At 37.1% G+C, this 22,615-nt stretch overlaps 1 protein-coding gene across 5 annotated transcripts in view; it reads left to right on the top strand.

Moving 5' to 3' along the window:
* RYR2 (ryanodine receptor 2) overlaps window positions 1-22,615 on the top strand; it is a 444,114-nt gene that overhangs the window by 154,467 nt on the left and 267,032 nt on the right. For 2 of the 5 annotated variants that reach the window (XM_062572152.1, XM_062572151.1), the window contains exons 4-5: window positions 10,205-10,225; window positions 18,286-18,300. The exons of 2 other annotated variants lie outside the window; for them this stretch is intronic. In XM_062572152.1, coding sequence (XP_062428136.1) covers window positions 10,205-10,225; window positions 18,286-18,300 — 36 coding nt within the window. The remainder of the gene's footprint in view (window positions 1-10,204; window positions 10,226-18,285; window positions 18,301-22,615) is intronic. One more of the 5 variants, XM_062572153.1, reaches the window with a different exon arrangement.

The raw sequence follows: 22,615 nt of genomic DNA, 5'->3' as shown, positions 1-22,615 counted from the left end.
TTTGGTCAGATTCTCTGAATATTTTGATTTTTAATTTGAAATGAAGTTGGATGCTGAATTCTCAAATTTCTTTTGCTGCGTGATATTTCCATGCAGTTCTAGGAAAACATGTACAGCAGTGTGTCAGGGTTTTCTGAAAATGCATTTTTTTTCTGTTTCACCTGACAGCTTTTCTAGCATCTGCTTTTAAGGTTATCAGACTAACTTAGAAATATTAACAAATTTAGCTATGTCATTATCCTCTGATACAGGATGGTATTATATCTTCTTTTCAAAGGCAGATATGCTCGGGACAGTTAAGTTAGCTGGGCTTGGTTGTCCCACAGAGACTCCAAACAGAAGTGTCTCTGAAAGCAGAAAAATCTGGGCAGCCTGTGTTTTAGTTTTGCATTCTCATCAGAGCTGCTAGGGTGGGTTTTGAGTTGTGGTTTCTTCAGTCAGACGCCTTCATGGAGCGCTTGAGCAAAAGCAGGAGGAGTCAGGGCGGGCAGAGGTGCTCCCAGAGTCACGGGAAGTGGGACATGGAAGGAGACGCTGGAACAAGGTGGTCTTTGGGCCACCCTGAGTTTCTCTGTAAGCGTATTCGCACCGTCGGCAATTTGCTGACGCATGGCCATTTGGCAGATTTCTACCATTTTAGTGCATAGTCCTGTGGCGGCTGCTTCCTGCCGTTGGCCAGCGGAGCAGCACCTTTCGGGAATCAGGTGATTCAAATGCAAGTGCGTTTGCTTTGGCCTGTGCTCGTCTTCTAAATGAACGCAGGGACCTCACGGCCTCGGTCAAGGAAAACCTGACACCCTCGGCAGCATGTCATCTGTGAACAGAAGGAGAATTTGTAAAGAGAAAGAGAAAAAAAAACGATTTTTGGCGCACCAACTGAAATAGATGGAAAAGGACAGACTGTAGCAAGGGATCAGGGCAAAAAGAGCCAGTGGTCGCTGACTGCGCCAGAGCCCGGGGTATCAGGAGCCGCGAGGTCCGGGCCATCTGCCGGCCTGCGAGGCTGAAGGCAGCAGAGGGGAGGAAGAAAAGCTGTTAGCAGCCGCTCTCGAGGAGTTGCAGTGCGCTAACGCTCCTGGCTTCGGTTCTCTTTCTTGAATCTCCTTGGAAATGGTTCTCTGTACACTTGCTGAATGTGAATGGTGCCTCCCTCTGCTTTAGACCTAGTTCATTTAGGTTGTGAAGTCCTACGCTGTTGCTTTCGGTGTGTTTTTTCTTCAGCTATTCCTGGTGGTGTGGAGTGTGTCTTGAATTACGACGGCACACGCAGCTTCGCTGCTCAAGCAGCTGCTGGTAGCGGACAATCTGTTGATAAAAATACACACCATTTAAATAATAAATTTTTTCAAGGTAAAAAAAGAAATTTGAATGAGTCACAGAAGATAACTGCATACAGAGTGGAAAGAGGAAGAAAACTGGAAATCCTGTTTTGCACAGAATTTTTGAAAATTTATTTAATGTGGTAAATTAACATAACTTAAAATATGTGTAGGTCATTTAGGAGAAGAGTATTTTAATTAACAAGGCATTTCTTCTCCCTTAGTTAAATTCCATTTTCAGGTGGGGTCGGTGTGCTAGTTTATAAACAGTTGACTTCTTCCAAAGAGTGAGTACATTTGTGCAAACTGTATGCTGCCGAAGACTGACAGATCCTGTGGCTGTTCCCAGGACTTTCAGGGGAGGTTTCTTATTCTCTCTTCTTTGACAAATGACACTATTTTTTAGATGCATTACTCCGAGAAAGATAAGGCCTTCATTGAAAAGACAGGACATGTGAGTGGGTTTACAGCTCCTCTTCAGAGGAATGCCTGAAGCAGCCGGCTTTAGCCTCTAGCTGGAGGAAAGACCATGATTGCGTTTCCCTAGCGAACCCACAGAGTGTAAAGCAGAGTCCTTCCTACGTCCAGTTTGAAATTGGAGCTGACAGCTCTTGATTTGGATGGTTAGAAGGTCATGCTTTCTAAGTCCTAGAACTGTGTCAATTACATCAGATGAGAGACTTTAGTCTCTTTTAATTGTTCTAAGAATGGTGTTCAAAATTCTGCTCCTCAAGTTTTCCAGGGCAAATATGAGGCAAATTGAATTAATCCACAATGAACGGACTTTTTTTTTTTTTTTTTCCTTCTAGATTTGTAAATGCAGTGTTTTGGATACTTGAAAAGTGCAAAAAGCATTTTAGGTTTTTTTACACAGATATCAAAATTGGTAGCATCTGAGTATTTTTGAACTGAGAATCATTCAGTTCAGATCAGAAGTACCCTTGTCCTCAAATTACTTTAGTGTTCACTAAATCTTTTTGAAGTGTTATATAGTTGAATATTTTATCTTCTTCAAATAATTTATTTTGATCTTCAGACATGCTGAACGTTCTGTGGTCTCAGTCAAATTTTGTACGTTCAAGGAAAAAGTCCTCATTGTTTTTGTTAGTCTGGGAGGAATATGTCAGTTGTCAACCTTGCAGAATTCAGTGCTGATGGAAAAAACAGTCCTGCTGTTTCAGAGCAGTAGAGTATAAGACCTATAAATTGGTAGTATCATAATTGCTTCCTGCAGGGTGCTAACACTTTTCTTTGAATATTTGGGTAGCAGTCATGGTCTGAAATATGTCTAACTAAAACTCATTTGACTTGGTGACATTTTCTGTATCCAGACTTCATATTACACCGATATTCCATAGTGTTTCTCCACTGAGAAAGTAGTCTATAGGGAGCATTTTATGTGCTCTTACCGTAGGAAGTAAGGAACTCCAGTGTTATTTGTGAATCCCTGAACAAATATTGGAAGAAACTGTAAAATAGAAAATAGCACATTTTTAGAGAATTGGGACCTTTGTGTGGAAGCAACTATTAAAATAGAGACTTGCTGCATTTCAGTAGTATGCAATCTTCAGCCTTTCTCCGATTTCTCCTTGAAATCCATTATTTACCATTTTTTTCCCAGCAAAATCCCAGTCATTTTCGTAGGTGATTTATACCAAGCCAGAAAAATCCTGAAAACAGCAGACAAAATAACAGCTTATCAGATGATCCTTTTGGTATATTTAATAGGTCAAGCAAGGGATTAATGTAATAAACTGACTTGGTGCTATTCACGGTAAAAAGGTGATCATTTTTGCTAGAATCATTTTATCGGTGAAACAGAAAAATTCTCCATTATGTGCTAAAATATTTAGGAAAGCATTTCTGATTTTTTCCCCCCTTAACATTGATTTTCTTGTTCAGAATGTCTTCTACCACATTCCACTTGGAAATATTTTGTAGTTAGGAAAGTGTTCAGAGGCTTCACACGTAACATGGGATTCAAGCCTCCTGAGGAGTCTGAGGCTGCAAATACAGCCAGCGTTTTGAGTACTGTGCAGTAGGAAACATTTCTCAAGTGCCTTCTCTGATATTTCTTCTTAACGTATTTGAAGCAGTTACGAATTTTTGGTTCATAATATTCTCTTCCTATAGATTTAACTGGATTTAATGAAGGGGACTTTCAGCCCTTTTCCTCCTTAATTCTGAGTGGATTTTTTCCTTGGAAGGAGCTTTCTGAAAATGAGGCCAAGAGGGTGATGATTAAAAGGAGTGATAGACCACATTCATTTTCTAGAAGTCTTTCAGTGTTTAAACACTTAGCTAAAAGTTCGGTTTGTCCTACAACTTGGTTTTATACAGCTACTGTTGCCCCTATGCATAGTTTAGCAGGTTTTTAGTATATACTGCTTATCTTTATAATACAAATCTGACACTAAAATGACACAAATTAGAGGGCACAGCCGTGAAAGATACATATCTGTTTCTTTTGCATGGAATTCACTTTTTTCTATTTTCATTTAATTTTGTTTTGTAATTTCTTCTGTTTCCTTCATTTATGCTGTTGTTTTTGCTTTGATCCATACTCCTCTAGAGCTGTGAGACTGATCATTTTCATACACCGTTGACTGATCACTGTTATTGAATGAATGATCAGTATATTGGCTAGTAACTGACATCTAAAGTTTAAGTTTGCTTTTCTATATTAGTAACATCAGTTCCAGAATGTCCTTGTTCTGCTTTAGATGTCACAGTTTCCTTTGTGTCAGACCTGGATACCATTATATTTGGAAAAGCAGAGAAATAAAGACTGAATGAACTCATTCCTGGAAAAAATGTGAAAATAGTCATAAAACTATTATGTTCATTAACTTGTAGTAAAAAGTCTCAGTTATAAAGTGGTAGAATACTACTATTAATGCTAAGAGGTTTCAGATTTGTGCATTTGTAAATCCATGCCAGACCTCATTAACAGAATGTAAACATTAGATTGCACACATTATGCATGCATTTTAAACTAAACTGTTTCTTTAACGTGAAGAATTTTAATTTCACACCCTCCACTCTAACACTTGACAACTTCATTTTTCAGGAAGCTGTTTTCTGTGGATACCCATCAGTTAAGGCAGACTTCCAGCTAAATTGCATCACAAGCTTATTAACTCCCATCTAATCATCCAGTCATGGCCAATTAATCACTTCTCCTGGTGCCTTGTGTTAATAAAACCTGTTTTCCATGCCACTGACCAGCAAACTATTGTCTGATATTATATGAGGAGTAGCATTTGCTCATGGGGAAAAAATACAGCCTTCTTTCTCTGATGCAAAAGGCCTTGTCTGAAGGAGCCATTGCAGGCTGGAGTATTGTGCATGTAGGTTAAGAGATGAGGAAAAACTGCGTGTTTCCTGCATAGAGCTAGATAGGTTTGTGCCACAGGGAAGGGATGGAGGCAGACTGGGACTGGGAATGTAGCTGTAGCTGATGGATTTTGGAGTATTCAGATCATCTACCCATCTCCACCTGTGGATCTCTGGCTTCATTGATTACTTGATGTTAGTAAGCAGCAAGATGATACAGAAAGCTGGCAGCTTTTTGTTTCCTCAGCCTGAAGAGGAGGGGAGAAGTAATTTTATCCCTCATGAAAATGGAAAAAGGTAAGCGCCCTTATTTCTTTAAAGTGTTCTTAGTGTTAATGAATAAGCCAAATTTATCAAGCTGCTTCCTTAAAAATCTTATGACTGGAAGTTAAATAGGCTCCTGAAAATTTAAGCTCTCTGATTTACAGTACAGTAGTCTAGTTATTAAAAAGCTGATAGTATTTATCATAAATGTTATGGCTGTAAATGTTTTGTTGTTTCCTGGCTTCACCCACGCATCTTACAAGGGCATAAATGAACCAGAGGTGTTGGCTCTTCTTGTTTCCTAGGACTGATCAGAATATGTTTCCTCTTTCAACAAACTATAGGTGCCATAAGGCAAGAATTATTTTTTAGTTGATTATTTTTTAGTTTAGTTTTGGAACAATATGTCCTCATCATAGAGTTGTATTTCTATGGTTATGAGTCTGTTCATTAACTTAAAGGTTGTCTGCTGGTGCCAGGCTAACTCACTGACGTAACAAGGCATTGCAGTAATGATTTCTTCAGGTATTCTCTGGATAGGGCTTCATCAGACAGCAGTGTGTCATGACGAGCAACAGCTATGAGGTTCAGTAACCAATGTCCTTATTGCCAAGCGTCTTTATTCGTGTGTCCTTATTGTCAAGGTAGCCCTTCTCAACTTTGGATATACATGTCCTCAGTACTCCTTCCTGGAAAGAAAGGAGAGAAATAAGTGGAGATCGAAGCATTTCATGCAGCGTGGGTCTTTGTATCATGCATGTAGACAAACCAGTTACAGTGGAAAGCTTTATGAAAAGATGAGGTAGTTTAGTAGTTTAGTGTGCTTAAAAACATGAGTCTTCTTAGGAAAAAAAGAGTGTAAAACTTTTGCAGATTAAAAATAAATACTGTCATTATCTCCTCAGTGCACTTTATTTAGCATCAGATATTTATATCTTATATAGCATCAGGCCATTTCGAGTATGGCGCAAAAAAAACAAGACTTGGCTTTGATCAGCTGTGCTTTGATCAAGTAAAAGTACTCAAGAAAACAGTGTTTTTGCATTCTGGATTTCAAAAACTTCAGGGAAAGGAAAGAACAGGAATAAAATCATCATCTGTTCCTAACACAGAACTGTAACAAGTTAGTATTTCTGGCCTGCAACACAGTGCCTTCTTTTGAGTGTGTCCTGTTTGGAACATTTGTATGAGAAAGTATACCACAAAGGCAAACATTTTGATCAACTCCTGATAAGTTTCCTATTTTTGAGGTAGATGGCAGGCCTTTTTGTAGCCTTACCATGACCACTGTATCTCTAATGAGCACCAAGTGCTCTTTTCATGATAAGAGATGCAATAAAACCTGACTTTGTGGGAAAGGGAAGTTCATTTATCTCTTCTCAGTTATTTTTGTTGATGAAGATTGCGTACAGAGAAGGAACTAAACCAAGGAGACACAAAAGTACAGCTCCTGAGAAGTCTTATACAGGGGAAGACGATCCTAGGCTAGGAGAAAAGTTACATCATCAGTTACCTTGGTGAATCTTGAAGGCAGGAAGTGGAGGTGCTTACAAAGATAATCAAGGGTAATAACACAAAAAAGTCAGTTTTACTTAGAATCTATGGAGGAGTTTTTGTCTTGCAGACATATATGCTTTGTTGTTTTAAAATTCAATTCTAGTTATTGTCATCTTTCTTATTTCATTAATTAGAAAGTTTTAGACAGGAGTTTTGCTGTATAGTATCAGTTTCCTCAGCTGAGGAATGAAAAAAAAAAAAGAAATCTGGAGGCTTCCCCCTCCTCCCCCAATAAGGTTTCCTTGTTTCAGTTCAGAAAATGAGTGTAAGCATGGAGGAGAATACAACATGCAGCAGCTGGAATGTGTTGCTTCATTGAGATTTCAGGTTACGGTCTCATCTGTGGATCATGACAGTGCATCTGTTGCAGTTTTCATGAATAATTGTAGAGTGTGCGATTAGCCATACCCAGCTGAGAAAAATTCTCATAGTCTGTGTGGAATAAAGTTCCCTGTTTTTTGTATGCTGTTCAAGGGGATTGAAAGAAAACAGATCATATAAGATAGAGTTAAGAATGGTAGGGTGCTTTCTCAGCTTTAAGTTGATCACTTTTCAGCTTCATGCCCTAGTAATTAGTATTGCTGTATTAGTGGATAGTCAGTGCAGTCCTCTGTCAAGATTTAACAAGTAAGCATGTGAGTGACCTCTCATGATCGTGGCAAGGCCTCGGTTTTGTCTTCTCTTTGTATCTCTCTATCTTGTTCATGGCTCTTTGAGACAATACAGAAGAGGGTAACAGAACTGCAGTCCTACTGCTTTAATTGGCTCTTATGCCTAGTTAGTGTGGCACTGGATAGCTAGAGCTCCCAGAAGAAGATGTTGGAATATCAGTCTTCCATCTGGGATTAAATGCATCTGAAATGAGCCCTTGGCTCAAAAGACTGTAGCTTTTGCAAGCCTCTGAAGAGGAGCCAGCAAGTGCAGATCACTCTCTGAAGTTTCTGGTTTAAAATTACAGTAGATGATTAAATCACAGCCATGAGTTTTTCATGGAGGACTTCTTTGTGCAGTTATATGAAATTTTAAGGAAAGTATTAAGAACATGACACTATAGTGTCATGTTCTCATCTGGTTCAAAAAGTGAAATTATGCTGTAATTCTAAATGCTATTTTTGAACTTTTCCTTGAATCTAAGAGTGTTTTGCACCCCCTAACACTCTCTGTATTCCTTAGGCATACATATAGATGGCCCCCATAGCACTATAATATCCATAAGGCACTGCTCTCTGGCTTATGAGGTGTCGTATTTGCTACCCATTAGGTAGTTGTGTTGATGTCTAATGGGTAACAATTGGCAGTGAAATCTTTTATTTTGAAGTTGGTAGCTTTCTATAAAAAGTGTGATTACTGCAGTATAAATAGCCCTCAATCACTAAATAAATCCTAGAGACATTATGTTCTTCAGTCTTTTGGTAACTCTGATGTTCTCATAGCAAGATAGTCATTTCCTGTATTTAGAACTGTCAAATGGCAAAAACCCAATAAACTTTAATACATAATTTTAGCCAGTGTCATTTTCTTATCTTTTGGGAAAGTTCTCTGAATACCCAGATATGTGTAGAAGGAATATTTTTAAGTAGCATACTGCATTTGGGAGATATGTGTTTTAAGCATGGATTCTGCTTCCTCTACTGGAGGAAATACTATAAAAATAATCTTTTGATATAAAGCAAAAGAGAAAAAATTGTATAAACTTACCTAAAAATTTTCTTATTTCAAGTGATGTGAGCTTAGAGATCAGGAAAGAAGATGATTCAGAAGGAACAGTTATTGAATTCCAAAGATTTGGATTTATTGTCACAAGGCAGAATTTGCTGTGCTTTTTAAAATAGATGATTGTGAGCCTGTGGCTCACGCAAAAGCCTGTTGACATGTCTGTTTAAAGATGGTTATATAAATACAGATTTGCTGTGTAATTATAAAAAATTTGGCTTACTTGACTCATGAAACCAGCTACTGTCCTTTAAAATAAATTCAACCAGATAGACAGCTCAGCAATTGCAAAATGATTGATAATGTGATGATACACGTTGAGGGGATACTTTCCCAAACCAGTTCTGGCTGCCTGGTTCACTTGAATTTTGGAATAGCAAGGTAACTTCTCAAAGCGAGGCAATAAAGAATGAATTACATGAGATCTTTTTAGCATCAACGTAGAGTCAACCTGTTGGTGCTTCGTTATTAGTACATAAACAATTTTAGCAAAATCAGGGTAATAAATGAAAGACTTGCGCATGATCCAAACTTGGTTATTTCTTGCTTCTTTTTGTAAGCCATCAAAGTTGTGTTGTTTCTCTTTGACTTCAAACCATTATCTGCTTTCCTAACGTATTTCCATCTTTTTACGTCTTTTCATTCTTACGTTGCATTTATTTTAAAACACTAGATGCTTTTTTAGAAAGAATTTCTCTAGTAGCAGTTGGTGACAAACCTCACAGTAAAGTTTATATAGAAAATCAGATGTAAATCACGGAATTTCTCTGCTAAATCCAAATGTAGTCCAAATTTCTGAAGACAGATAGGACTTGATCAGTTAAACAAATGCTTACAAATTTATATTGTTAACTGCTGGGTAGGTCAGATGCTGTTTTCTAACCATTATGTACTAGCAGCAAGGTAGATGTAGTAGTTCTGAAAACACAAAACTTATTTAATAGAAATGAATATATAAGAATAAGAGAGAAAATTTAGTTTGAATAAAATGGTTTTAACAGATGAAACCTGAGTATTTGAATGTGGCCTTTTATTGCAAGATTTTTGCAAGTAAGCTGGAATCCAGGCACTACTGTTTTTGAAAATCGCTCATGGTTTGCACTAAACTATCTTGTGAAGTTCTTACTAAGCTTTTATTTGGCATCACCTAATAAAACATCACTGTATACCTGCAGGAAAAAAACACAGAAAGCTTGATAAGCTGCAGTGTTTTCAGTGCTGAGCTTAAAGACAAATCTGTGTCAGATGGGGTAATGTTGGTGCCAAATAACTTTTTATTAGCTGGTGCCATACTAACTTTTTTAGTGACTGAAATATGTTCACATAGATGCTTTTTTATCCTCCCTGAGAGCATAGGATTGTGCAAAGACTTTTTAGAGAGACTAATTTAAACTCTGTTTCCCTAATGAACCTTGAAACAATGTTGCTAATACAGAACCTTAAGCTTTTGGGCTGGTTCTTTATCATTTACCCAGGGAAAAGGAATTACATTTTGGAGTTCTGTTCTCCTCTGTTCTTATGCAGGGTATTCTCTCATACTGCAGGTGGTAGGATCTGGATTTGGCAGCTATCCCCTAATTTTAGATTTCATACTTCTAGCATTCAGTAAAATGACAAGCCTTGAACAGCAGCCACTAAACCTTTTCAAGTGAAAAACATTCACTTGTAACAGAGCTTTACTCAAGAGAGAGTAGAGAAATGTTTTCTGTGCAACTGTGTACTGTACTTCTTGACAGGTTGGTACAGAATTTGGAATTAATTCAGCATTAGTCTTCATTTGTTGTTTGTTTATGTTGATATTTAGATGGACGTTTTTGGGCTTCCAGAATTTGAAGTGTTTCTCATAAAATGAGAAAAAGTGAGATATTGACTTTTTAAAGAGGAGATGCCAGGAGAATGGCTTCTTCTCAGTCCTGTAGGATAGTTTTCCTAAAATGTGTTAACTTCAAAATATACTCTGAACTGCTGTATTAAAAGAAGGAGATTTACTGATTTCTTGCTTTTTCTTTCTACAGCTAGTTGATGTGGAAAAATGGGTATGTGATTCTGTCTTTTATTCACCTGATCCTGAATGTTCTGTGTTGCCACTGAGTCTAATTTGTCTGTTTTTATTCCCTCTGTGTTCATGATCCTTCAACTTGCATGGCTCAAAAAGAGAGGCAAATACATTATCTTCTAGGATCCGGTCATTCCTGAATTATGTCACACCAAATTTTGCGCTTCTATGACTTACCTCTTGTAATTTGATCTTAGAATCGCATAATACACAGTTATGATGACTGCCTGTTAGTTTTGAGCCTTGCTGTCTAATATTGTAACTCCATTCTGTAACCCTCCCTGTCTTTTCCAGCTAGACATTGTAATCCCGAAATGCATGGCAATAAGATAATTAATACCAATAAACAATGTGTGATGCTTCATCTAATCTGGCTGCAAATAGTGTATATACTTAATGATGGAGAACAGCTGCTACAGAATAAAAAAAAATCATTCATAGATCTAAGCAATTAGAAATTCAAAGCACATCAATTTCTACTGAATATGTTTAAGCCACACAAAATTGGTAAGGCCTTTCCTAATGTGTCTGTGTGTACCACGCTATCCTTTTCTTTATGCAGTAGTCTGTATTGGGAACTCAGCTGAGTATTTTTGTGATGTATATATGTAACTCCCCTATATGACATATTTGCATATGTTTTTCTCTAATGTGGTACTACCATCAGTATATGTATACGTTAGTGGTCATAAAAGTGTTGTATTATTGTTTATTCATGTGAAAAATGTTAGCTTCTCTGAAAATTTGGGTCATAAAGACCTCCTTGATTTCCTTGATATTTAATTTGATCTATATGTATTCAGAAATCAACTATGACATTCTTTGGTATATGATGAATAACATAGAGCACTGGTCTCACTTTATTTCAGGTAGACTTTATGGAAATTTAGTATGTGATTAAGAATATAATAGTGACTCAAGTCACTAAAAATTGGTCGAGACTCCTGTAGATAAATAGTTTAAGTAGTACCTTTCACTTTTCAACACCCTTTCTACTCAGGTATCCTCAATTATTTATATTATATGATTAATATCTATGAAATCCTCATTGTATTTCATAATAATTCATTAATTAGTAACTGTAGGTAAGTGTTACAAAATTGGTAAAATTGTAAGTGTACAATTTTAAGTAATTGTATCAATATGACAGCTTTATTATTCATATTCTGTGAATTTGACATTTTGACAATTGGTGAGTTGTTTATATGGATTGATTTGGAATGTTATTTAAACCATGATGATCAATTTTTCTCCAAGTCTTTAAATACACATGAGAGAGGTTGGTTTCAAGTTCTGTGCTTTTTATTTCTTGATTGCAAGATTAATGATTGTCAGCCTTGTACAAACTCACTGTTGTTTCTCTGTTATTAACAGAAAAAAAGCGAAAACAAAACAAACACTATAGCAAAAAAAAAAAAAAAAAAAAAAAAAAAAAAAAAAAAGGAGGTGCAGTAGTATGCAGGCATCTGGCCTGATACTTCATGAAGAATAAAAGAAAAAGCCAGAAGTGTATTTGTTTACACCTGATAAGGCCTGTCTTTTGACTAATCAAAGAGTGTGTTCTTAGAAAATACAGTATTATTTACTCAAATCAAAGTCAGGTTTGCCTTTTTAATTTGGAAATTTCAATAAAATTGTACCTCAGGCTGCTTAATCGTTCTTTAATAACGTTATCATCTTATGCTTTGGAAAGATTGCTTCACCAGAGTTGGCCCTGAAGCCATTTTAAAATGAGACAAGTCTCATGAAAGCCAGGTTGGAATGATTCCTGCTGAGTTAGATCAGCTAAAGGCCGCACGGAAGTGGCGTTCGGTCATCCGCACGGCTTCTCAGCTGGCGGGGAGGGAGTCGGGGGCTGGCTTGGTGTCAAGCATGAACCCCAGTTGGCCCTGTAAAGCAGCTCCCAGCCCCCCTCTGTAATTCCGGACTGTTGCTAGAGGAGTTAAATGAGGACCGAGGATCCAAAATGCCTTAAAGGAACATACAAAACACCAAGTTGCATCTGAAAAGCACAGTTACTGAGCTAGCTTGCTTGACTTCCCACAAGAGTGGATTTGCACACGCCTAATCAGACTGGAGCAGCAGCTGGGAAAGGAGCTCCTTCTTGTCCGTCAGCTGTTGGATACTTTTTACAAGCCCTCAATTTTTGTGTGGCTCTTCAAAGCTTATCAAATCATGCATCTGAGGATTTGGACTCAGGTTTGAATGGAAGTGCAAATATAAATCATTATGTCAGTGTATCTTCTATTGATTTCTTCAAGCTTTGGAAAAGGCTTACTGACTCGGCCTAGAATCATAGAATCAGTCAGGTTGGAAGGGACCTCTGGAGATCATCTAGTCCAACCTCCCTGCTCAGCAGGGTCACCTAGAGCAGGTTAGACAGGGGTGCATCCAGGCGGGCCTTGAATCTCTCCAGAGAAAGAAATGCCACAACCTCTCTGGGCAACCTGTTCCAGTGCTCAAAGAAGATAGACTAAGCAGAAGTTTAAGTGCTTTTTCTGGGTTTTGACCTATGTTTCTGCTGTATACTAATTCCTGTCATTGCTTTCTGATGCACTGAGAACATCTCACGGAACATAAAAATTAAATGAAGTAAAGCTTACCTTTATCTCTCTGGCCATTTCATATTTGAAAACTGCTTTTAATGAAACTACCAAGGGAGAAAGATGACATTTGATTCAAATGAAAGTTATAAGACACTGAGTATACATTATTTACAGTAAAAATACCAGTAATGAAACAATCTGAAATTAAATAATGCATAGTGAAAGGATTCCTCTCATCCTGCCTTCCATTTTTCCTCTTTTAATATGATTATGAATTTAGTGAAATAATTTTAAAATATCTTTGTTGCTGTGAATCCTCACATCCTTTCTTTCTGGCAGGTGTCCCATGGTTTGGTGTTGGTTTGTAATATTAAAGAAGTGCGCAGATTCTGAAAGATGGGTGCTATGTGCTTTCAGGGCTTGAGTTTTAAAGGATTTCTCATAAACGCACCTGAATGTTGTAGCTTGACTTTAATAAGAAACATTTGGCACTGTGACAGAATTTGCTCTTGGGAATGGGAACTTTCTAGCATCACCTCTATGGTTTCAAAAACCTGGCCTTTTTACAAAGTTGTCTCCATGTGAGCTGTTGGATGCTGAAGTATTTTTGAAATTTTGGCTCTAGACCATCACGAATAATTGTTTTTAGGACAGATTACTTTGAAGAGCTTTCCCCTCTTAAAATTTTACAGAGGAAACCAACTATATTTTTCTTAAATTTAAAATGCTGAGGGGCAGGAGTTTCACCTTACACTGACAAATAGCAAAACTGTTAACTATCACATTTTAGGATTGTCTATAATGTTTAAAGACACAGATGAAACTCATCTGCTGAAAGTAATAGTTAATCTTTTTCTTTCCCTCAAATAATTATGTTTCTGTTAGCTCAGTTTAATGCCAATAGGAAAACTATTTTTCAATTTTTTGGGGAAATGAGAAACTTGCAGAGGGGGAGGAGAGAACACCCTCCAGACACTTTTCAGAGTAATTGCCTTCATTACAAATGCTCTTGACAGTGGGTTGAGAAAAAGAGAATAAATGCTATCTTTGAGGACGGTTTGAACCTCATGAATATAGTGAGATTCTGACTAGAGGAAGCAAGTTTGGGTTATCGCAGAGTTTTGAGTGAGCAGCAAAACAAAGCTTCATCAGGGGAAATGATGGCTGCAGTATGTCTTCAATACCATTTAAAATAACTCATTGCATATTCTTGCTTTATAACTAGTGTGCTTTTTTCAATCCTTAAGTGATTCATCTAAGGACTTGAACATTTTTTGTTCACAGTAGGTTCGCTTACTTAAATTTAGATTAGTTTTTATCATATTACTATGGTGAAGTATGCCTGATGCACACAAATATTTATATCCAACCCTAAAGAATTTTCATTCAAATTGTAGATATGACAGCGAGCATTTCAGATTACTTGATACAGACAGTAATATCAGCAGTATTACCAAGAGTCACTCTGTTATCCTCATATGGGTCTTATGGGAAAATTTAGAATGGGGGGGAGAGAGCACTGTATGAAAGTTAAAATGAGCAATCATATTGAAATGTGTGATATATGGACTTACTCTTTAAATGCCAACCTGCTGCTATAGTTTCAATTATATCTGCACTTCCATCCGTAATTTGTTGTATAACATAGCAGATGTTTTTTGAAGCCCAAGTCTAATCCATATCATCAAGACAAAGTAGTACAAGCATTTTCTAAATACACTTCTTTCCAGATGGAATCTCTGTGGAGATCTGACTGAAACTTATTTTCATAGAATAACATGATTCCTAATTATTTTCTGTGATTCCTTTGGTGTTTCTCCTTCAGTCCATATTATAGATCTGAAATTTTCGAACTGTTGTCCATGTATCAATACTAATTACTGTGGACTGCAGAAAGCTGTCTGCTTTTCAGTTCACTTTTTTCCATATTAATGTTGTTATTAGGTTAGATTAAAGACTATGTTTCGATGTAAGCAGATTTCTACAGCAATATGTCAAGAGCTAACCTCTAAATTAAAAGGCTTTTGGAAAAGATAATCCTGGCAACTTTACTGTCACAAATTCCAAATAAAGTAATATTAGTTTACCTTTCTGTCCAGCCAGAGAGCCCCAAAATTAAGGAAGAATGAGGATAAAAGTTACATATTTGAATAACCATAATAGTGCTACCAAAATGCTCCCCAGGGAGTCAAATGATATTATAGCGCCAAACAGCTGTAAGTTCTTGTGTTGACAGCACATTCTTAGTGTCCTCAAAGGAAACTTCCATGGATGCAATGATGGGTAGTATGTGCTTCATATCAGTGGAATATGATTATCCAATTGTCAGTTATATTTAAATATCAATCCTATCTCTCAGGATAACTTTTGGAAAAATAGGATGCTAGAGAAATAGGTGCATTTAAAGCTTATAGCACATTCTGATACTTGGAGAAGTGAATCCTAGAGGTGAAGTGCTGTCTTTAATGCAGTTAGTCATTAAACTTGCATTGATTTCAGCAGGATAGGATTTTACGGAGACTTTTATTTTTAGTCCAGAAATACATCAGAAGTCCAAGTATCACCTTGCTCCTTGCTTTTAAGTGTTCAACAGAGAGCCTGCAGTGTGTTCTTGAATTTCAGTGTCTAAAGTAATCTTGGTGTTTTGTACTTAGTTAATAACTGATGAACTCTTCAGGTAATGGAGGTGGTTTAGGCATTTCCACTGTAGACAATGCAGAGTTAGCAAATTGTTTAGACTCCTAATACAATCAAGGCAGAGAATCAGATACTTCTGGTGTGTAATTTGTACTATCCTAAAGTAATTGTCAGCTTAGTAAATCAGATAGATCGCACTTTAGAAATGCCTGTGTCTCTTCATTGATTGTAAAATAAGCCTGCACAACAGCGAAATATACACAAGGCAGATAAGTCTTTATTCTTAATAACTCTAAAACTGAGCTGATTTTTGGGGTATTTTTACATTAGTTGTTGCATACATCTATATGGTTTGTTAGCATGTGTAGAACGTGGCATTTCATAAATACACTTGGCCAAATTCTGCTGTCAGCACTGCTGCTCCCATGGATGGACTAGGGGCTTTGTGTGTAATGGAGAAGAATGTCATCGTAATTTGATCTTTTCTTATCTCACTTTTATCTGTGAGTAGTTATTAATAATACACTTGTGCTTAGTGGCCATATCAATCTGCATTTTGTATCACTTTAACACTTTGGTATCAATCAGTAAACAATAGCTTTCAAGAACAACCTGAGTGTTGGAATAAAATTATGAAATTTCAAGTTATAAGTGTATTTAATTTTCAGATACATGTTTTGAATTGCTAATCTTAGTCCAGGAGCCTGCTCTGAGGCATAGAGAGCAAATGCAAAGAAATAGAAAGTTGTTCTCTCTGCGGAGGCCAGGCTGGCGAAGTGTCTTGTGCAGCAGTCTGCTTGCTTGCCTGAGGTGCGTTATTTCTATTGTTTTGTTTTAGGGGTAAAAAATATATTTATGTATTTTTTCCAAACCTGAAAGTTAACTTTGGGGAAGTGAGCATCCTCCTGTAGCTAAGGAGGGATATGATCTGAAAACATTTAGAAAGTCTCTTGTGGAGGGGAATGACAGACTTGCAGGTAGCAGCAGCCGAGTCCTTAGCCTGAGGTTTCACCGTAGTGTGAACAGAAAGTGTTTTAACAGTAGGCTTTTTGGGTGCTCCTTCTCCTGGTAGTTTTTGAAGAGGCAGATAGAAGGACAGGTGCCCAGGGATGTGCAGCGTTGCCTTCCCTTGCTGTCCCCTCTTGCTGCTTCTAGCCTCAGGGGCCTGTCCACGGCGCTTGCTGTCTCTAGGAAGGACACGTAATCTTCTTCAAAATTGTGCAGGAGCTCCAAAGAACACAATATGACAGACAAATGAAAATTGTCTCCCTCTCTCATTTGCTACAGTTCATTTAATATATCAATAGAGAAGAATCAATCGGTAAATCTGACCTTCCAAAAAAATCCAGCACAAGAAGCTGCTGGGTCATTTTAGTAATCAGGGGAAAAGATAATGTACTTGCATTAATTTGAAGCTAGCTAACTATGCAAACCAGCCATTAAAATAAAAGAGAACCAGAAGGTTCTGCAGGAGGACTGGCGTTTAATATACTCGTAAAATGAATAAGCAGTGAGGTTGTACAGTTCTCGAGTAGAATAAAAATTATAGGTGAATGACAGCTAGAAGAAGCTGAGGTTTTTTATTAATTTACTCTCCTTGATAAACAACGTATTGGCAAATGAAATTCAGTGTTGACAAGTCTGGGAAAGGTTACGTTAATTTGAATTAATCACGTAATGTGCTGGCTTCCATATTAATGAATTTCCACACTACTGTGGACAGCTCCACAAAGACTTCTGGTTAGTTACTGGAGCCACCCAGTAGAAGCAAACTGTTGAAGTTATAAGAAACGTGATGTATGATAATACCAAAATGATCATACTGCTAATCTATACATATAATTTAAATAATCATTTTATGGAAGAGAGGTGGCAAGGGTGCCTGATGTTCAGTTCTGCTCAATTTATTTCCAAATATCTAACTATCAAATAAACCTAGAAGGCTTTCCAGGAGATAATTCTTTGGACATTTTGATATCATTAGGTCATAACTTTTTTTTTTAAAATCTAGAACAAGATAGACGTCTTTCAGAATATGTACTATTTTCTTGACTGCTGGATAGCTTCTCTTTTAAAAGCACGTATGAAGTGAAAGCACTTGGTCTTACTTGGAAGCTCTTCAGTTAGGAGGTGGGACAGGGATTTGCTGCCAAAGTTCAGTCCCAAGCTTCAGATTTTGAGATATTAAAACAAGAACTGATGAGGTCAAAAGGTGGCCAGGTGGCCATAGAACTCTCACAAAACCCCCCCAATTTACTGTTTGTAACACAATATATAGCTCTCCTTTTGATTTTAAGGAGCTCTCTGAAAATTAACTTTCCTAAGATTTCCATAATTCCCTAATACCAGTCGCATGGCACTGAAGTTTTTTTAATCACTGCATGAAATATTAGTTTCATTTTCCATTTTCTTAATTTCTTTTGCATTTTCATGTGGGAACTTACTACAGTATTGGTGTTGCTCTGTAGCATTGCACTTCGAATACAAGGCTTTAACTTGTATTGAACTTATAAACTATCTGTAGAGCAAATTGTTATAGCTGATCAGACATGGTAGCTGTTTTACCTGTACTGTGTCTTACCTTTATATTATAGTAAGTATTTAATGTGGTGTAATAAACCTGAGAAAATTATTGCATAAATAAATGATGAAGCATTGTTCTGAGCAGCTGTTTTGCTTTCTAGCGCATACTATAATTATCTGCTAATTGCAATGATAAATGCTCCTTTTAAGTGTAGTTTGTAGTTCTCTGTATCCCACTCACTCTTACAGGGAAAACAAATCTAATTTTTAAGCACCTGAAAGCAAATATTCATTTCACATTTTCTCTTTTTCCCTCCCTCTCATGGCTCTACAGAAATTTATGATGAAGGTAAGCAAGTTAAACATTTAGTATTATACTTTGTATGAATTCTTGCTCTTTCACTTAATTTATTATTTTTCTTTATTTTTAACATCAGCATTAAACTTTCCTTCATTAAATTGCACGTTCTGAATTTTGTAGAAATTGAGATTTAGAAACCAGTGTCTTTGGCTTGGGTTGAGGTTACAGTTTTATTTAGACCATGGAAGACCACAGTAGGCACCCTCGTCTATGGAGAGAGGGACTCCATAAAACCAAAAAGTGAACTTTTAACAGTAGCAGAGAACTCTATTGCAGTATTTTAAGACAATTCTTCATTGGTTTTCTAAAGCAACGTAAAGCTTCCTCAACCACTGCTAACATATGTATTTTAAGAGTTTTTAACAGATAACTTTGGATTCTTTTATAGTTTTAAAACTTTGTTTTCTCCATTTATTGCCTCCTTATTTTTTGTTACTTCTGTTTTTACACTAGGCCATCCTGAAACTGAAATTCTCAATTAATCCTCACCCCTTTGGTGAGAATGCAACACCATTTGGTACATAGGCAATCTTGAGACAATGCTTAAATAACGAATGTTCCAATAAAACATTTGGGCATTTTGTAAAATGGAGACAACACTCAGTTTCTTCTGTAGTGAGAACACTGTTATAATTGTAGGGTGACTTAGTAGGAGTGAATGGGGAACCTTTGTGTGGGGTAACACGGGCACTTCACCGCCTCGGGTCAGTAAGCGTGCTCCTGGCTCTGCAGAAACTCTGCTTCTCAGCATCCTTTTTTTAAAGACTATGAGAAAGCAGTTGGTGAACCTCCAAGCACTTTGCAGAACTGACATTTAGAATAGCTGGCTATGATTTGGCCAAGATGTGTTGATTATCCATTTTCTAATTTTGCTTTTATTTATTGGTCTCTGTTCCCAATTCATCTTCTAAAATGATTGTTTTATGTCCCCAAATAATTTGCTGTTCTATGGTTTAGTCTTGCTTGCTTCATTGTCACTGTTCAAGAGGGAGGAATTCTGGGCTAGATAAGCAGTGTTATTTTAAGGGCTGAGTTTAATGATGTCAGAAGAACTTTCTCAGCATGACTCCTCTGCTGATCCATCTCTTCCTCCCACTTGGCTGTCTGTCTTTATCTGTGAGTTTCTTCCTCAAGTGACAAGGATGATTCACATTCCTTGTATCGTATGGCAACAGAAAAAGCTTCTCTACAGTCCTTAACCCATGAAAAATGCCTTCCTCCTCCACTTATTTAGCTCTAAAACAATCAGGAGGATTTTTATTATTTTCTTCTGTCTCTTTCACAGGAGGAGTGGGGGAAGTGGGGAGGAAGAGAAATCATCTCTACGCTAGGGGAGAAATCAATTAATTTTATCCTCTTGGGCATTTTTTTTTCCAAATTGCTGTAAGTGCTTGAAAATGGGAGTTTATAATGGAAGTACTGCCTCAGCCATAAATATAAATGTTTGTTTTACATAAATGGCTGGAAGCAGATGATCAATATTCTTATTTATTGTGGATTTATTTTCACTACTGCATCTGCTTTTCACTGCTTCTCATTACAGAGGAAGTAAACATAAATGTAGTTTTGGAAATATTAATCATGAGGTCAGTCTGACATGCTTCTAATTATATAGTTGTTTTTGCTGCCCTCCCACAGACTGATATAGTCAAACTCAAGATCATTTAGCATCGTACTGGTGTAAATGTTTGTCACCATTACCAAGGTTTTCAGTCTTTTTAATACAAGTTGTAAAATACCTCTGTGCTCTAAACTGAATGAGACATGCTCTTGATTTTTATTAGCCAGTTGATTTATTCAGGTTCAAATTTTAATATTATTTTTATATAAAGCGTGATTTCACACTGTACTGTAATGTTTAAAGCAAAACATCCTTTGGGAAACTGAAGTTTAGCTAAACTCTCTTTTTTGTTGACTTGGCATTATTGGGAGATTAAGGGCTCTTCATGTCAATGAAAGACTTTTTTCTTTTTTTTTCTTTTTGTCTGAATGGCTATTATTACCTTAGAGGAGATATCAGTACGGTCATCAATCACACAGCTCTCCAAAGGGAATACCTATAGTTTTAGTTTTATGCTTATTTTACAGTAACAATATTATATGGAGTACCATAAATATAAATAGCATTACTAAATAGTGATTAGAAAATGAAGTGTAAAGACTAGAATGCTGTACAGCGTCTGTAATGCCTCAGTGGGTTCCTCTTCCAGTTTGATGTTCCAGTGTAACATAGAATAGGCTACAGTGAAACAAAGGGAGAAATTGTTTTAGGCTGTTTTGAATTTAAGTGTTTCTGTTTGGTTTGAGAAGTGTGAAGGAATATATTACTATGATGCTACATGTCAGTGAATCAATTTACTTTGCATTTTAAATTCTAAGGAAGGAGACACTATAGGTTTGGTGCCAGCCACTAAAATGGCAGCCAAAGAGCACGTTAATCACAGAAAGGTCCCATTAGATTTTTTCATTTTTTCATAAAATATTTAAGACCACAGCACCTGGATGCTGTTTGTTTGGAAAATAATTTTTCTTTTTTTGGTAAGGATATTTTTTAGAATGGGTATTTTTATAAGGAAGAAGAAGATATAAAGCTCTGTGGCTCATACTCTGTGACTTTGCAGTCATTTCTGCTTGTGGCATTTTCAACTTCTCTGATGCTGCTGGAGACATAATTTCCTAACATTGCTATTCCAAGTGTGAATTACTTAGTTTGCCTGACTAATCTTGTCTCCTCAGCACTCAAGCCTCCTAGCACTGTTCCAAGCTAACTTCACAAGCTCTGCAGTGACTCGGCCTCTTTTTACGCATTCTGGTTTCACCACTGCTCCGGGTTTTCTGGGCAATTTGGCCAGCATTCATCCAACAAAACTGAAATGCCTGATTTAAAACCACAGCTATCCTAAATTCCCTGTGTAACCAAAAGAAGGGGGGCTGTCATCAAAGAATGACTCAGATTTTAGGTGGGTTGAATTACTGTCCAAAATGCCTCATTATTTCCATTGATTATTTAGGTACCTCTGGTGAAATAATCTGAATCTTCATGTTTAGTCATCAGGAAATTCTGTTAGCTATCTAGAAGCTGTCAGTGACTATACTGGGTCAAAAGTGAAGGAGCTTAACCATTGTTTCCAAGCTGGCTGTTGCCTAGTGTTAGAGCTAAGCTCTCATCATTCATCTGAAGCTGACTTCGATGTGAAAAAAAATTAAAAAGAAACTGATATTATCATGGGGAATGAGGGATCTTGGAGAACACTTACCCATGGTGCTTTCCAGTTCAAGTGACTAGTTCTAGTCAAATTGTAGGACTGCATTTCCATTGCTCTTTTTAGATAAATACTGGTCTCCATCAGCATTGGGCTGGAACAGATTAAAAAGTTGCATATTAATAATGCAGTTAATAGGTTTTACATTGCCATTACTATAGAAACATTTAATCATTTTAAGCCTCCTGTCCTCTACAGAAAAGGTTGGGGCATCATTTAAATACGTATGTGTGGATCCACAGAGTGACACTTTCAGAGTATGAGCCATCCTTCTCTCCCGTTCTCCCAGTTCCTTTCAATCTCTTCAGTTTCTGATACTTTGCTGCTAATTCCTGGAATTTTCTTGCTCTTGAGTGAGGACGCTTGGCTGAGATATGTGGCCATACCTGCCTCCTTTACTATTTGGATGTCGGCAACTTCCTAGCATTGTTCTGTTGGATATTTTGGGAACTCCACGCTCAACTCCTTTCCTCCTGTGAAATCCATGCTTAGGCACTGTCCCTTTGCACAGGGGTATCTGCTGCTGACTTGAGGCTGCAGGTTGCTCTGGACTCTTGCCATTTGACTTTGCAAAGTCTTTATCAGTGCAGAAAAAGTCAGTACTGGTGCCAAATACTCCTTGCTATTCAGCTGAAGGAGCCTTCGTTGGACGAGTCTGCATGCAACATCCAGTCAAGCATGCAGCAGCATCCACATGTCTCCCAGTGATATTGAGACTGTAAGAAGGTAACTTGTCTTTTGGTAGGTTATAGCTATTTTACAGTTCTACATAAATTCTTTGTGTAGAAAATGAAGTTCTACTTGGATCCACAGATACCTTTCCTGGAAATTTGTATTCCATCTGTTTACAGTCTCAGTTTCTTTTCTATAGGTCTTAGTAACAAAAACGATTAGGAATTTGCACGGGGGGAGTTTATTTGATTAGAAAGGCCTTGGGAAGGTTTTTATGTTTTGTGTTATATCTTGCAATCTGTATCTTTTTAATTTTCTTAGACACAAATTGCGCAGGTAAGAAATGTTTGTCAAAAAGTTTGAGAAGT

This window comes from Rhea pennata, chromosome 3 (assembly GCF_028389875.1).
Source record: "Rhea pennata isolate bPtePen1 chromosome 3, bPtePen1.pri, whole genome shotgun sequence".
NCBI classification, from domain to species: Eukaryota; Metazoa; Chordata; class Aves; order Rheiformes; family Rheidae; genus Rhea; species Rhea pennata.
This window is presented reverse-complemented; position numbering and strand designations above follow the sequence as displayed.